This window comes from Lathamus discolor, chromosome Z (assembly GCF_037157495.1).
Source record: "Lathamus discolor isolate bLatDis1 chromosome Z, bLatDis1.hap1, whole genome shotgun sequence".
NCBI lineage: Eukaryota > Metazoa > Chordata > Aves > Psittaciformes > Psittacidae > Lathamus > Lathamus discolor.
Genome location: NC_088909.1, coordinates 60,867,727 through 60,885,642, shown reverse-complemented (window position 1 = coordinate 60,885,642; position 17,916 = coordinate 60,867,727). Strand labels below are relative to the sequence as shown.

The 17,916-nt window shown below is 37.1% G+C and overlaps 1 protein-coding gene across 1 annotated transcript in view; it reads right to left on the bottom strand.

Annotated features, from left to right (window-relative positions):
* Window positions 1–889: 889 nt before the first annotated feature.
* The window catches only part of RAD23B (RAD23 homolog B, nucleotide excision repair protein), a 37,159-nt gene continuing 20,132 nt past the window's right edge, over window positions 890–17,916 (bottom strand). The window contains exons 5-10 of the mRNA XM_065661698.1: window positions 15,009–15,064; window positions 11,021–11,148; window positions 6,220–6,346; window positions 4,992–5,119; window positions 4,416–4,592; window positions 890–2,605 (exon numbers count right to left, since the gene is read on the bottom strand). Coding sequence (XP_065517770.1) covers window positions 2,492–2,605; window positions 4,416–4,592; window positions 4,992–5,119; window positions 6,220–6,346; window positions 11,021–11,148; window positions 15,009–15,064 — 730 coding nt within the window. The 3' untranslated portion in view covers window positions 890–2,491. The remainder of the gene's footprint in view (window positions 2,606–4,415; window positions 4,593–4,991; window positions 5,120–6,219; window positions 6,347–11,020; window positions 11,149–15,008; window positions 15,065–17,916) is intronic.

Here is a 17,916-nt window from a genome sequence, read left to right as displayed (position 1 = left end):
GTAGAAAACAAGGCACAACATATCTAGACAACTTGTTCAGATCGCACCTTCTCAATACCATACAAGTGCCACATATTTTTTCCCTTTTGGCAGCAACTACACAGAGAAAAATCATTCTCCCTGGCAAGTATCCCACTATTGAACAGATTGAACAGTTTTTGCTAGCATGTAAGTTTAAACACCTGTTGTTCATCAGAAGTTGCATAAACATCATCTCACTGCTGAAAAACAGGAACAGAATTACTAGCAAGGCTTCAACCACAGCAGCTATAAACCTTTCAGTCATTCAGCACACAAAGTTACAAATCACCAAAGCTACTAGCATTTTTACAAAGATTAAGCTCAACAGTCTTTAGTTCAGATATATTTCAGAATCAAAATTGGAGGGAGTGCACTGAAACACCCACAGACATTCGTGCTCTACTCTCCACACTTCTAGAGAAGGAATGGTTATTTCCAATAGCAGTTTGATCAGCAGACTCCCACAAACAAAAAAGCTTTTGCTTAGATATTAGCTATGTAGAAAAGTACATTCAAGAAGTCCTTGTATCAATTTGGCATTTTTCAAGTACCTGGCAGTTAGTCCTTTTACTTTATAATACCTTTTTGCCTGCCGAGTATTAAACCGAAAGTCATTTCTTCCAGTCTATAAACATACTAAGAATCCTAATTAGCAGAAATCTACTGGTTGATTCAGGTATTAATGTTAACTTCTCTAAAATTGAAGCATTACGAAAGACTTAATTTTCTATTTAGTGATATCACACCTCCTACTCATAGATTTGGGTTGTACTACTGACTGCTTAGACATTATACACCTATGAAATTTTAAAAGAATAAATCTGAATTATTGAAACTATCTAGAAAAAACATCACAAATGTCTAAGGATAGAAAGAGAAAGTAAAAGGCTTTAATACATTTCACTATTTTGTGCAGATAATTATTTAACAGACTACAGACAACAATGAAGAAACAAATACAAACATTTCAGCATTTCTCATTTTCTTTTCTCAAGACACTTGGACTTGTACTTTGAGCATAAGTAGTAGTTAAGTAGTTAATCCACTGATACATAACCTAAGCAGAAAATAATTATTTAGTTATACCACTAAATGGTTAATATCATTAGTGCTACAACATCTCTGTGCTGTACCACTAATACTTTCGTGGTTACTGTAGAGATAAATTTGTAATCCAGGTAACTGGAGTACAACAGTAAAACCACAAAATATCCCCAAGCTGTGTTTAAGAAATATTGCAGATAATAGCTTTAGATTAAACTAGAATTTGTTTTCGTTGCTAGCATTACAGTGACGGGCAAAATTGTCTCCAAAATTCAATGTATTAGAAGGAAGATTCTTATATTTTATGATGACTAAACAAAATACATGACAAGTAGGTACCAAGAGGTAAGATTCAAAACTCTGTAACTAGAGCTTATTTTCAATGAAAGGTATTAATGAGTGCAGATTTTTTTGGGTTGGAATAGATTGACTGTTTGCTTGATACCTCCAGTAATGAACCTGTCTTCCTCATAGTGACTAAACCCAAGAAAGTCTTTACTGAACAGAAATAGCTTGAGCATTACAACCTACTCAAGAGCAACAGAATGCAAATATCTTCTTATGCTTACAGCTGTATTGTAAAAGCTGGTTGAACAAAAATGAAGCTTGCATTTCGTTTGCTGGCAGAATAAAAGAATATTCAATTCACAAGAGTGCATATAACAAAACCAAACATGCAATTACTTGTTTTGAAAACTTTTACTGCAACATAACATTGAGGTGAATAGTAATTCTGCAAAACAAAAGATGTAAACAGGATAGTAGTTTTACTTGTATGCATATAGCTTCTCAGATCATTTGAGAGGGGCAAAGAAGTGTGTGATGTTTCTCAATGATCAGGACACTTTTAATTGAAATGGGTTTTCATTTGGAAAAAAGCCAACATTACTTTAATCCAGCATTAAGCAAAATACTGTGTTTCTTGCACTGCCTTAACAGACCTTAAAAGCAAAATAACTACCCATTATTTTGGCATTCACGTTTACATTTGCTCAATCTTTCAGATTTCACAAAGCTGCTATCCAGTGTTGCCACAAAATACAGATTGTAGAACCTAGTAGCACAGGCTACTTCCCATACCAATACTAAGTAGAAAGGAACATGAAGCAGGGCATTACACTACATTGCTGGAACTAGTACACGGTAAGAATGAACACCTAAAAAAGTTAGCCTACAGTTTAGAGAAGGAACTAATTGTCTGCAGGAGCTGATTTTTGGTTGTATATTATTTTTCATTTTCTGTATCTGCTGATTTAAAGCAGACACACTTGCTGCTTTCTTTGTTCTGCTGCCTATATTATCTTCTTTGCCCCTCCCCATATACCATACACCAAGCATTATGAATGTAAGCCCAAAATCCCAGACAATCGAGTGAGCAAATTTAGTGTAATGCACTGGTGTGAGATGTGAAACAAGAAAGTGTCTCTCAATCTTCATCAAAGTTCTGTTGTAGGAGAAAGTTGGCAGCCAAGTTTTCATTCTTCTCACAAGCAAAATACGCCTGTATCACAAGTCCTTCAGGAAATCCTAATGCCTTTAACTGAAGAAAAGAAACATTTAGAAAATACGTTTTGTATATTAAGCTTTTTTATATGTCTCGTATCTTGATACGCAACTTCAGCAATTACTGCCTGCTTGAAACAAAAATTGCTGCCTAGCTCAATACATACAGGCTTTTGTGAGTAAAGAATAAGGAAGTGTTACCTCTGTGAACACAATTCTCACTTCAAAAAGTGATTTGAATGAGTCTAGTGAAGCAACATAAAATGTACCACTTACTTCACTGACCCAGTAAGTTACTAGAACAGACTTGGGTCACAGTAATGTTAGGAAGTAACAGCACACTGCATTGCTGCAGAATAAAACTTCAAATACTGCCCATTTAAAACTATTAATTATATAACACTCAAAATTTTTAATACAAATTGCCTGAAACAGAAGTTCCCATCCTGTGGTTACCAGTATGCACCCCAACACATTACATTAAGCCATACTTTCAATTGTTCCAACCGGACTTTCACTTTCTATAAAACTGACTATACAATGAAGCGGTAAGAAGTAAGGTGAGAGCAATCTGTTTCTTTGTAAGTCAAAGAACTACTTGATGTCTGGAACACAATGACAATTTGGAATAGGAATACTAGAGAATAGCTTATTATTGTGCCAAGGGAAATGGGTTTAGCCTGCACTTAAAGGCATTCAGCAAACCAATTGCCAATCTTTAACCTAAAGGCAGATACATGCAACCATTTGGAGATTTTCTTAAAATCATCACAGCACCTGCAAGGCATTTTACATACATGGCAGATCAAATTTCTGTAAGAAACAATGTCCTGTATTGCCCATTATTAACCTTTCTTAGATTTAACTTCATACTTACAAACAGCATGAACATGTCAGCTGTAATACTAAGACACCTAAATTTTGAGGTGTGTCTTTCATGGAAAGTTGAAGTAGCATACAACCTTTGAGGAGGTTGTGGAGGCAATACTCTACTGCATATAATAGTTCTAACGGAAATGCAGCAGACTAGAGAGGATGATCTGTGAAGAAATACATGGCCAGTTTTACTAGACTAATTTTATTATTTGCCAATTTCCTAGAGATCTAGAGAATTGACACCTATACTAAAATAGTTCTTTTCCTCACACAACCTTTCGCTTTGGCACTTGAAAAAAACAGTCTTTAATATACAAAAGCAGTACCAAAGCATGACACTGCAATTTGTCCTAAGAAAAATCTCAGAGGCATTACCATCTATGCAAATATGTATTTAGTCATTGTTACACACACAGTATTTACGCATGTAATATACCACCCCCAAGTGTGTTTTTATAGACACGTTTACCCACATTTTTAGAAAGCTATAATTAACTAATTCTCATGGATAGACAAATAACTGGGTTAAGTAGTGATTTCAACTAATCTACTTAACTATGAGAGCTCTTAGTATCCAAGTACTTTGCAAACAGTGCTTATACAGGCACACCTTTGTACCTCGAAACTTCTCACAGCACATTCTACAATAGCACTATCTGAAGCTTTTCCAAGTGGAATTACTGCCCGAGTTCCCATTCCTGAGGGAAACTGATTCAACCACCACTTATTACAGGCTGTGATCATTTAAAGGTTCTACAGCTTCTCAGTAACAGAGATTCAAGAGATTTCAGACTCAATTGCTATAAAGTAAGAAGAAATGTGATTTGAAACAAGACTACAGCAGCTATGAAATATCAAGTATAAAAAATTATGCAGATCTACTGAGTATAAGCAAAATTTAAGTTAAGGCATGTCTTAAGCACATACCCTACAGCAACAGCCAAGCAACATTTCAAATAAAAAAGGCTCACCCTTTCTATAGCTTCTTTTTCCTGAGGTGTTACTTGAATGTAGTTCATGTGACCATTTCCAGCTTCTGCTAGTCCTCCAGTGCTGGCACCATCATCACTGCCAGATAAACCTTGGCGAGACTCCAAAACTGGTTCATTCAACATATGAATAAAGTGTTCCTGGTGTTGGCTTATTTGCTGCGATGCATGGGAGAATAAAAGAAATAAATATACTGAAATAAAACATGTTTAAGACTGCCAACAGGCAAGTAAGCATATTTATTTTCAGTGAATTAAGTAGTCAAAAGAATATGGAAAAAGTTCATAGAGAAGTGATTAAATATAAGAAATGTAACTTTATGCTTCAGTTCAGTTGCAGTGACCCTTCCTTCTGCCTGATGCCCTCTGCATCTCTTCTAAAGAGACTGAGACCCATTTCTAATGTCATAGAAAACACATCCTATACAGCAATAACTGCTGAAAAGTCAACGGTGGAACACTATAGCTGTTATTAACACATTATTACTAACAAACATAACCTTTTCTTATGAAGCTAAATCAAAATTAGCAGGATTATTTTGTTGTTTCAAGATTCACCTGCAGTAGTTGAGGGTTTTCCCTTCCAATCTGCTGTAGCAATGCTGGTAACAGAGAAGGATTTTGCTGAATAATTTGTCTCATCTGCTGAAACTGAGGCTGATTTCGTAAAAACTCGAGTGGATGTCCTGAAAATTGAATGAAATGGCTTGTGTTTTAAAGTTACAGATTTTTAATAGAATACATACCTAAACCGTAACTGTTGACAGAATCAAGACATGAAAATGGGCAATACACCGCTCACTAAACAATATAAAAGCTTACTTCCTCACACTAACTTACTCTAGCTTTAAGCAAGAATCGTTATACTATAGTTAAACAATGCTTTTTTTTTTTCACCCAGCCTTCTGCCCTTTATCTCCAACACTTTTTATGTCCCATCTCTGAGTAACCTGATTCAGAGGCACCTACCCAGCTTACTGTTTTGTCTCTATGCCTACAAGAGCTCTCTTCCTCCTGCAATAGATCAGTTCTGTCCTTCACAAGTGAGTCTTGCCTTCCCATATATCCTATACTTACGTACTGCCTTGAACACAGCAGTGTCTAAAGTGGTCCAAAATACTTCCTTTCCCCCATTCTCTCCTTATGGATGATACCATGTATGTTTGTCACTTCTACCTGTATGTTTAAAACTGCCTTGTATCTTGAACACCATATCTCTGCAACATCCTAAGGCAGACCTTTCCTAGTCCTTGATTATGCTGCTTTTTCATCTATATTTCCTTAAGACAACTCTCTTCAGGCACCAACCACTCTGCTCATGTGCTGCACTGCTGAGTGAAGAGTCCCAGGTCCTGGATAGGTCTCTTGGGTGCTACACCTCACAGAGTTACTGAAAGTTTATTCCTTTATATTCCAATTTCTAAGCAGTAAATGCATTAGTATAATCAGCTGACAATGCAATCAACCATAGAAGTAGGAAGCCAGAATTTAAAGTGAAAGAAAACACCATCCCCACATTTATGGTCTTACATTTAAATCCAGAATATTGAATCAAAGGAATTGTGCAAGTTCACAGCATTTTTAGAAGCTTCATGCTTTATTCCAGATATATCCACACACAACAAGCCATTAATTCCAAGGAAGTACCAGAATTGGAATTTCCATCTTACAGCTCTTCTTTAATTCACTCTGATCAGTTCACAAGCACAAGGAACTTAAAACTCCCTGAAGAAGAGAATGCTGAAGTGCATGTTTTTCACAACCTATCAAATATAACCTTTCTTACCTCCCAGTGAACCAGTAGTTGTAGGTATAGTTGCTACAGCTGCTGCCACTGCTGAAGACTGAGAGGCACCACTGCTTGCTGCTGGAGGAGGGGGTTCAGCCGCAGCCTGATTATCTCTGGGTATGCCCTAAAGCCACAGTTCACAAAATTAATCTACAAAATGCTGAAAGATACTTGTTTTACTGCATGACTTTTTTTAATCTAAGAACAAAGAAAAACACATTTATGCTTTCACTGCAAAGACAAAACAAGATACTGTGATAGGTATACATTTACAATTGAAAGAATACTGTGAAAAGAGTAACTTATTTTTTTATAAGAAAAATGTAGTTTGTGTAGTGAGGGAGTAATGTATGCACTGCATCAATTAAAAATGCGTTTTACTCTATAAACAAATAAGTGCTTTGCATCCTGTTAAGATATTTGATATGAGTGAAGAAGTTAAACTAAATATACTGTTATTATGTTACAGTGTTACGCAAATAAAGTTACATTACAACAACAGAATTGTTGTACACAATGCTAACAGTGAGGTTACAGATGCCATACAATCTGGCAAGTAATTAAAAAGGGACATAAGAACATTGCTATTTGGACCTCTTTCCTCAACACAACAGTGTGACAAATGTCATTTACTGTATCTTAAGTGTGTAAAGGCCTGTATGTTACCAAATAGTGGCAGTTTAAAAAAGCTGACTTGCATTTTGTTTATTTTCCATTTGCAAACAAACTTTATACAGGAACTAATTGCTCAAGAGAACGAAATCGACTAATCTGAAAAAGAACAATTATAGTAAACTAGAACGTGGGTTATACACAGAGACAGACCTTACCCTATTGCCCTTCTCCTGCATGGGAATCCTTCAAATTTCATACCCTAACCGTGCTTGCCCCTCTGTCAGTGAAGTCCTGCACCAAATTTGTCCTTTCCATCCTCCCTGAAGCCTAGAAATTTGGGCAGACTGGCATGGAACAGACACCGAGAAAGACTGACTACAAATCCTGCTGATACAGGCAAAGGAAGTTGACTGACAGGAACGAAAAAGAGGCAGATTACAGAGCAGTAAACCTCCTGATACACAGAATCACAATGGCAGGAGCTATGTTAAACCCAGATCCAAAAGGGCAAGACAATACAAGATCCTCTACCTCACAATACTCAGTTCCTATGGCATCAAAAAAATCGTTTTTTCTACAGTCTTACAGCATGTTAAATCCAGCTAAGCCTGAGAAGGCAGCAGAATTGGTATAACTATATATTTCACCTACCTTGAAGGCGGCATACTTCAGTTTGGGAATCATAAAACATAAGGAACAGAGTGGGTGGAAATATATCATAGAACTTAAGAGTAACCAGACAATGAAGAGGTTTGGCAAGCCTACCATAGAAATCACTGGTACATAATGTAGATTAAAAACCCTGCTGTAACATATTCTTCACATGCTACATTCATCACCATAGCTGAACAAAAAAGACAAATACACATCTAATATAAAGGCTGCATCTAGAAAGCGAGAAATGGATAGTGCCCCAGGCAAAACTTTTCTTTACCTGTGAGATAAGAAGCACATCAAAGCATAAAATCAACTAATCATCAAGTCTACATTTAAGCCTCTCAGAGGAATAAATGCAAGTGTTCCCTGTCAGACACTTCATTACCATCATATGGCTTGGTCAGCTTGCTACACATCCTTTCCTCTGCAGAGCAGGAAGAAAATTCCATTCATAACACAACTGAGGTAACTCACTCTTATCAGTACCTTACAGAGCACTGCTTAAACACATTTTCTCATTAAATCAGTAATTTCAGGGAATCTAAGTATAATGTAAGAACGTGGATTAATCTTAGGAAATTACTGGTTGATTTCACCTATTTACAGGCATATGTTGAGACTGTGATCTGTGCCCAGATCAAACAACATATGCTTGTTTAAACCTTAAGCTTGCTCTTGAATGAAAGCTCTATGGAAACTAGTCCAACCAAATTTACTCTGAAATTATTTGTCATCTTGAACAGCACTTAACTCTTAAATACAAACTTGTAGTTTCACTCTCCAAATAAGCAACACTATGTGCAACTGTAATCTTAGAAGACTAGTGAAGTGTATGCATCTTGTTCATACAGCTATCCAACAGAATAAAGAATGACAACAATCCACATACAATTAATTTTGAAAGTAAATATTGCTCAGACAGCTAAAGGGCCATTTCTTGCACCTTATGGTGGATTAAAAAATTGTTTACTGTTTAATTGTGCACCAGAGCAGTTTTTAGCTGATAGTGCTCTCCGCAGAGGAATAATCACATCAGGCCCAGCACAAAGAATGTAACATAATTAAAACAGAACAGTCCCAGTTGGAAGGGACCTACAGTGATCATCTAGTCCAACTGCTTGACTACTCCAGGCCTGACCAAAAGTTAAAGCATGTTATTAAGGGCACTGTCCAAATGCCTCAAAGACTGATGGGCATGTGGCATCAACAACCTCTCTAGGAAGCCTGTTCAGCGTTTGAACACCCTCACAGTAAAAGAAGTGTTTCCTAAAAATTTCCAGATTACGAGGCTACAATCAACAGCCTGGTTGTTGGAGGAAAGACAGAATTCCTTCTTAATTAAGGGTTAGGAAATCCTTGGGTCAAAAGGAGATCTGAATGCAAATGACTCCAAAGATCAACCTGGGGCACAGAAAAAGCAATGGTGCCTTTTGGAATTGAGACCTCCTTCCACGACCACAGCTCAAGGACACAGGATTACACCTAGATCATCAGCCATGAAGCCATGAAAACTGAAGAGCTTGTAATGTGAATCATGGACAACTGGAATCTTTCAGGTCTCATTTAAGCAACAGTTACATGTTAAGATAATCTATTGACACTTTCTTTCCAGCATTTTATAGGTACCTCTGGTGTACTGATTCTTTAAACCAGGACAGTGGTATACACTTAGAGCTTTCAAGACCCTAATCCTACTCTGCATATTGTATAAAAGGTAACACTGATGATAGTTTGAAGGTAGGCAGAGGGTCAAAGAACAGTGTCATCAATGGATGAGTATTAACTGAAGAAAAGCTTCTCTGATACAGCAGGATGGTAAGGAACATGTTTAGACCCCAGCAGATCAAGAGAAATTTGAAAGACTTTGCAACAACAGGATTTTTCTAGAAGGACAGTACAAGTCTGCCAGTTTATAGGGTCTGTTAAAAGCAAGACAGTAACTCCCTACTCCCTCTTCCATCAGGAAGAGGAAGAATAACGTAAACATATTTTCACTAAGGATAACATGAAACAGAAAAGGACCAGCTTATGTAGCAGATGGACCCCTCTTAAACTCAAAACCTAGTGAAGGAATAGAAATGAACTGTTCAGATCAGTCAGGCCTAATCCATTTGGCAGACACGCCATGTGTGTAACTCCATCATAGGGATGCTCTGTTTCTATTCTGGACTTCCTGAACAGGAATAAAGTAGAGCAGGGAAACGCCAGACCGAGTGTACAAGGACTGCACACTGTACCTGACTGACAAAGGAAGCCCAACACTTACAGGAGGCACTGGATTTATGGTATATGTACAGAGTAAATTAACAGTAAATTCAATGGTTTTAAGCCATGAAAAACAAACATCTGATATTCTAGAAACTTGATATTCCAGACTAATAGCAGGTAGATGTGAGCCACTGCATTTGTCCTTAGGGCAAGACAATATATATCACCTTTTATTGGCCTTATAGCAGATGAGAACTGAACTTCTTACATTCATGTACTCAAAACACTTGTTGTCTAAAATCTGCAGATTACAAAGTCTTGGGGTCATTAACATAAGTAGCAAGCATGCCAGTGACTTGCAGTTGTTCAATTTTTCTTCAGCAGTTACAAAAGGGAAGTTTTATAACAGGTGCTAAAGATGACAGTTTTCTTATCAATCTATCAGAAATTCAATCCACGTATATTCTGTAAGAGCTGGTTCAAGATATCTGGCTTCAAGAGTTTAATAAAGTTCAGATTTGGAGCAAGTAAAAAGCACATCAGTGAAAAAATGGTATGCTAGAGAAAAAACTAAAGACTTAAAACTAAAGAAATACTGATTAAGCAACAAGTTCCCGAACATATTCTCTGGGATACAGACAGTACACCTCTCAGATTATGGCATACAATGAGAAGTAATCCAAAAAATCCCCTAAACCAACAAGATTTTAATTAAAGTGAAATTTTCTATTTCTTCTCATGTCAATGAAGTTCATTTCACCCTTCAAACTCTATATTCCAAATGAGAAATTATTTCTTCTCCAAAACACTGCTTAAATTAAAACACCAGTTAAATTAAAAATGTTTCAAAAAAACTTTCAAATCTTTGTTTGGAAAGTCTATTATCAAGAACACTGTGCATTACTAGCAAAAACAATGAACTGGAACTTCAAAAAAAAAGGTCTTTGTGACATTATAGATACTAATAGCTGTCACGAAGATGTGATGAAATCATTCCTTGGGCCAGCCACTGGCAGTGAAAACTATCACTGCAAAGGGACACACTTCACATATGTATCCATACAGGTCAACAAAGAATAAAAGCAAAGTAGTGATAGAAGCAATTAGGGTTGACTTCAGTATTTCCTGTAACACATTATGACCCTCAAAATCTGAATCTCAGACTTCCAGATGCTCTGTAGTTATTCCTCTATGAAAATGTATTACTCTCACTGATTGGCTAACACCCAAAACAACCAAGTAAATCATAGTTAAAATTATTCTCTAGTGAGGACAAAATAAAGTGAAAGAACAAGGTGTAGATAAAAAAAGTGCTCACCATTAAAAGATATTCCACTGCTCTGTCAGGATTGTTGAAGCTAGCCCGCAGCGCTGCAATTACTTGCTCTCGTTCATAACCCATTGACATGATCTCAGTCACCATATTCTCATAGGACTGACCTGTCACTAGAAGTAACATGACCACCATATTAAGGGAATAAGGCAAAAAAGGCACAAAAAAGTTTCAATGGATAAATTTCATTTCTACCCAAATCCAAGTCACTCATTTAAGAGTAAAGAACAGCTATATTAAACTTGCCATGGTTCAGTTGCTTTAACTCCAAATATATTCTGGTGTTTTTTTCATTATGCATCTGATTAGAATCGTAGAAAGTAACAAACACAATGCAAACTTCTATTGAGAAAAGCAGCACTTGTGATACTTCTGTACTTACAATTGAAATAATATTCCCTACGATTTTATCTAAGGTCAAGGGCATCCTCAATACTGAATTCTTGATGTAATCAAGAAAAGTCTCCTGCAGTGTAAATTTGAAATTAAACTTTCTAGGCAGAAATCTGCCTTTGAAACTCTTAGCTATTGAGGTTTTTCTAAATGCAGACTTTACACTATGCTATGGTTAGATAGATGACAAATAGTGACAACCAAGTTGTGACAAGATGACAAACAATGAAACTGTGTATTGCTCCCTGCTGCTTGCTGCTGATGACCAAAGTAATTTAATCAATTTAATAAGGACCAACTCGAGTCATGCAGAAGACTTAAAGTTGGGGTTGATAAGAACAAGTTTTCTCGTTTAATTCATGTATATTTGACTACGCATCCATCACATCAAATCCCCCACCTCTTACAGCATAAATGGACTATAATTGGCCCATATCTGCCACCAGCAAGAGAAAAGCGTACACACATTAAGTATGATACAACTGAAGCACAACTGATCCCTACACTAATGGTATTGTAGCGAAAACTACTATCTCTTTTCACAGCCCATTTTTTCCCCTTTTTTTAAAGCAAGTACATCAAATTCAACAAAATTGAAAAAAATAACAACTTTATTATAAATTTTAATTAAGTAATATCTTAAAGGTTATCTTCCCATGCAAAAACAGAAGTATGTGTGTACAGAAGCAATAAACCAAGCCAAAAAACCCAGGTGATAAAATACCATGTCCTCCCTTGGATAAAGGTATTCCTCATTTCAGTGGAACCCTAATACTGACTTTAATACTAGCAAGTTAGTGGCAGGGGAGTTAAACAATTATCAGTCACCATAAGCCCAACAAATTAAAAAAAGTAGAGAAAATTAATGCTGTTAGAGCTACTCCATTAAGATGTTCACAATCAAGTGAACATCAAGTCACAATTAGCAGAACCAAGTAAAACTTCAAGTTTTATTCCCTTTGGGAGAAGGTGTTGAACTCAAGCCAACATTAACATAACCACATTGCTTGATTTTTAAAGGATGCTTTTAAGTAGTCAGTGGATGTATGACTTGAGGGCAAAACACTCAATAAAAAATAATAAAACAGCCCTAGCCCAAGGATACCTGTGCATTATCAATAAAGACAAACAATGGGTCTATAACCCTTGACTAATTTGAGTATTACTGTTCAGTTCTCAAAATGATAGTGCTGACCTGAGTTTAAGGCACAGTAAGTTCACTGTCTGCATATAAAACTATCATTTTACGCCTACCTTCATTTTTTCAAAGACATAAAAAAAAAAAAAAATCCCCTAAACTTCACTCTAAAAATATGCATTTCTTTATTTATGTTCGGAGAAGCAAAAAAGCCAAGTCAATAACTGTCCCAACACACCAGTTTTGCTAAACTTACTACTCATGTCCTTTCTTAGACAGCTCTAGTTTAGCTTGTTTAGTTTGTTTTAGCTAACAAACTTATCAAGGCAAACAGCAGACAGAACACCTTTTGATATAATTACTTAGCACTTAAACTTTTCTGTAGCACTTTTTCAGTATAAGCTAGGTGGAGACTAGAACAGTATGAAGTATTTGGTAAAAAAAAAAAACAAACAAAAAAAACACCTGTCAACTTCCTGTGGACAGACTGCTACATAAGTCGTAATTAAAAGCCAAAGAAGAAAAAGGAATTACTGTGAATTTAGGCACAGGTGCTTCATATACAGTCTACTTACACAAGTCATGCAAAATAAGACAAAGAATAACAATTCAGGAATTGAACACCATCAGTGTCATGATATAGTCATGCCATCTCTATAGTGCTACTGGGAAAGTGAGGACAACGCTGAACTGATTCTGCTTTTTGCTTTTGTCTTTTGAACGAACATTTTAAAGACGGATTAACTTTCAAATTCCAGTTCATCACACTCCCCACAGTAATTCTTGTCCCATGCCCTAAATAAAGCTTAGGCTGCTCCACTGAAAGATACAGTTGCACAGGAACTGCAAGATGTGCAGATCCTCATGCAGCACACAAAGCCACGTGAGTTTGCAGTCAGCATATCTAACTGAAAACAAAAGCAAATTTGTAGAAATCAATCCCTGCTTTTAAAGTGAAGTCAATTATCTTCAGACAATGTAATTGAGAAGCCATAGTAAGAGCATGCCTACGATCCTACTTAGGACAATGCTAAATAAATTTGAAGCAAATTCCTTTTAAGACAGAGTCTAAAGAAAAAGAACCACAGAGTTCATGCCTATTGTCTTTGAAATTTTTTTGGCATCTAACCCTTGCAGTATGCTTACCCAGGAAATTACACTTGATGCCTGGGTACTTTCAAACTGTGAGGGACATGTAGGTTTACTGTATCAGACACCACTCAGAGAACTTTCATATAAAATGAATAGTGAGGTGATGCTCACACTGAAAGATTTTTTTTCTTTTTTTCTGTTTTTATTCCAAAGGTAGCTGAAGGGGGACCATCACCTGAAACAAACTTGTTAGCCATTATTGTTAACATGTGTATTTGTGATGAACAGATCTTGGCCACTAAGGTACACTGAATGCCTAATGAAGCCTGCAGCTCTCTGACAGTAGCACTTTAAAAATGTAATGGAACTTGACTGGGTGTCTCCTACAGTATCTATAAGCAATTTCAGCTCATCTATTTCTTCAGCCTAAAACAGTATGTTGTAACATAAGACCTAAGCTGCAAATAGACAGACTAAACCTTGCGGCTACCACCAATGTGCATAAAACATTACTGCTGCTCCTAAATCACTCTGGGCTGCTTAATCACAACACCTACCTCCAATATATCAACACACCCCTACACAAAAATGTAAGTGAAACTCTTTAATCACTGTGTAACTCTTTGTACCAAGTGGCAGCTTAATGTTTACAGAAGACAAAGTAAAAAAAACACCTCCCCCTTATTTCTGTCTTAAAATGCTACACAAAAAAAAAGTCCCCTCTGAAAAATTTAAGTAGGAGTTGTGGGTTTGACTAGTGATTTCCTACCTACCAGAATCAGCATAAATGTGGGGCAGAACTTCCTACCTATTGTTTTTACCCTGTTTATTCCAGTGATAAACAAAGACATTTAAACTGTCAAAAGAAAAGTGAACTGACTGTAAGTACACAAAAGCATTCATTCCTCAACCCAGACAGCACTTAATTTATTTAATCTAAATGTGTCAAAAGACAGTATTGTCAAAGGTGGAATGTGAATAATAAAGGCAGCCATTTTATCAAACCTGCACACTGAGAAGCAAAGGTGAAAAATATATACATATTTACATCCAGTCTTCTATTGAAGCCACTTCAAATTGAAGAGAAATTAAGGCAAATTGGGGAAAAAATGAAAACAGGAATTATAAGGATCTCCCTCTTTTACACAATAAAACTATATGAAGCACAACATTCTTCAGTAAATAAGTTCTTGCTGTTGATTTTAAGGTATCAACTTCAGGTCTTAAAGAAGAGTACTTTGATTATAAGTTAACAATGACAGATACAGAGGAGAATGTCAGTATCTGCTAATCCGTCATTTTTTCTGCTGCACCAAAATAATGTCTACATTAAAAAAACACTCCACTTACCAAGTGCACTTATAGCATCCTCAAAAAGATTTGATCGAGATGTATCACCTGTTGTACTGTAAGATGAAGACAAGTGCAATGGTAATTACAAAACTTTGGAAAACTTCCTGTTTTTCAAAAAAGCAGCAGCAGCTGTAACTCTAATAGCCCCTTTTGTTTCTAAAAAAACAACAAAGCTTTCCAAAAAGCCCTCTCTTAGACTTATAGTGAGATCAGACTTTACAGACTTACAAACCTTCCCACGACCCCCCAGTAGTTTGGCTCTTGCCCATCTGCCCAAGGATTGGCCATTTCTTTGAATGATTTAAAGGGTGGGAGAACAAGGTAGATTTTCAAAGCACACAGCAGTCTCACTAACTGTTTCCCCACAGTCGCTGGTTTGACCTCAATGAGAAACATAAACAGCTAACATTTGCAATTACTCCATCTCAAGTTATCAAAGCTGTTAAAGGATTAAAGGCTCATCTCCACAAACACCAAGGAACACAAAGGCACAACCCCAGGCAGAGGAACCTCAGTTAACACAGAGCCAAGGGTGTCCCCTTCCTGGCTCCTCCCAGGGCTGCCACTGAAAGCACCAGCCCCTTGGTCTCCGGGTGACACCCTGATGAGTCAACAGGAGAGGCTCTCCATGTCTCCACGCAGACCAAAGAACATTACTGCCTACTGGGTAAGTGCAATGCACCATGGGGTGCCATAGAAAAGCATCTGGCAATTGTGCAAGACTTATTATGGGATATCATGGGGAAGAACCAAAGGCAGGTAGATGGAAGCATCAAGGCACCCTACAGATGAAAGCATGGCTTAAAGAGGAAAAAAAGAACCCCAAAACAAACAAACAAACAACAACAAAAAAAAAAAAAAAGGGGGGGGTGGGGGTGGTGAGAAAATGGGCCACAGTCACACGTAAACAGCACCTCCTGGCCATGCCCTGCACCTGACTACCAATCCATCCTGCCTTCTAATTAAATTCCATTTCCAACTACCATAACTATTTTTTCATGCTGGGGGTGTCTGTATTCTACATGCATGTGTGTGTATAGAAGTCTTAACTGCTGGACACTGAACAAAGAGCCACAGGGATCCACATGTCTGTGAAGCCAGCAACTGCAGAGACCAGACACTGTGGAAGTCTCAGTGCCAGCAACTGGGAAAGTGACCAAGGGCTCCATATGTGCCTGAGGTGTTGGCAACTTAAGGGACGAGACATGCGTATTCTGTGTGGAGGCATACACTGGCATGCATGTAATCACCCGCAAGCATCAAGCTTGACTACAGTAAGTAGGATGGATGCTTGAGAGCTGGTTATTGACTGGCTGTAAATTAAGAGCCAGCTGCCACAGAGACTGGAGTGTCTAAGAGAGGCGCTGTTGGAAAGACTGTAACATCAGAGGGTCAGCTACTGGTACGGTTATAGGCATCAACCAGCTAGTGAAGAGATCTGTTCATATGGCAATGAATGAGGCAACTGGGAGACCAGAGGTGACTGTTACCAGGTTCAGTGAATATCTACAGTCAGTTCCTAGATTAATGCTCTGTTTGTGTGTTCATGCATGCATATGATGCAAAGAGAATATGAGTATCAGCAACTGGAGTGGGGTTGCAGGGCTCAGGCTGTCACATGCCCAGGTATCAAAAACCTAAAGAGACTGGGAGATCCAAGGGTCAGGTATTGAAACAGACTAAGGCCAGCTGCTGGACAAATTTGTATGGTTCATTTGTACGCCTGTACATATGTATTCTGCACTAGTAGGCTTTGCCTTGAGTAGCCTGAGGGGAACAAAATGCAACTGCTGTGCTGTGTGGTTGTTTAAGTGCCCTTTGTTTCGTGCCTGTGTTGACCTATACAGTCAGCCATATATACAAGTATATACATACTGTGTGTATGTACTGGGAATAAGCATTCAGTCTTGATACCTGTTAGGCCTGGGGTCATGGAGCTGCATCAGCCCCGCATATATCAGCTACCAGAGCTGACAACTCCTATCAGCAAATGAAAGATAATCAGATTAATCTGAATGAGTTTTCTGAAGATGACACTAAAAAAATCTGACAAGATATTTACAGAGATCCATTTTATTAAGAAAAAAATATTAATTCCAACAAGAATGCTTCACTAGTATGAATTATAACTAAAAAGATCAAAGTGAAACAAGACACCAGCTTGCCTGGTCATGGTTCAATATGCCTTCACCAGCCTCAGTAATTTAATTGCTAAAGCAAATCAAAAACAAGCAGTACTCACTGAAATTAAGGCAGGTGGTAACTACAATGTATTTGTTAAATTACCTCTTGCCTCCTGTTAGGTATGCAAGGCTTCCTTACCACAGTTTTACATAATGTAATCTGTACATGGAAAACCTGGAAAGCACTTGTTTTAGTATTAAATATTAGATTGATCTTCGAACCTACTGGACAAGCTGAGCATCAAAAAAACCAAACTACAGCCATTAACATTAAAAAAAAAAAATCTAAATTTATTCAACTGATAAATAAAGCTTTGTATTGTATTTGTATTCCATTTTAAAAATACGTCCATTTCTCAGAATTCCAAAATTAAATCATCGATTAGGCTACCAACTGCAAGAAATTTGTAATATTTTCAAGATATTAGGCAATTGCAAGCTTTGCTTCCTTATCATCAGTATTTGATAGTGTTTAAATACAGCTACTTCAAAGATTAATGTCTTGTGTACCACATAAATAACACACAGATAGAAAACCAGCATATGAAAATGTATAATGCTATGCAGCACTGCAAGTCAATACAGTCAATAGCATTTTTATCCCGTGCAAACTTAAGCAACTTAAAGTGAGCAAAATAAACCACAGTATACAACAGGGATGAAATTTCTAATTTCCATGTGATTTTCTTAAATGTAAAGAATTTAGGTTAAAAACTACCCCA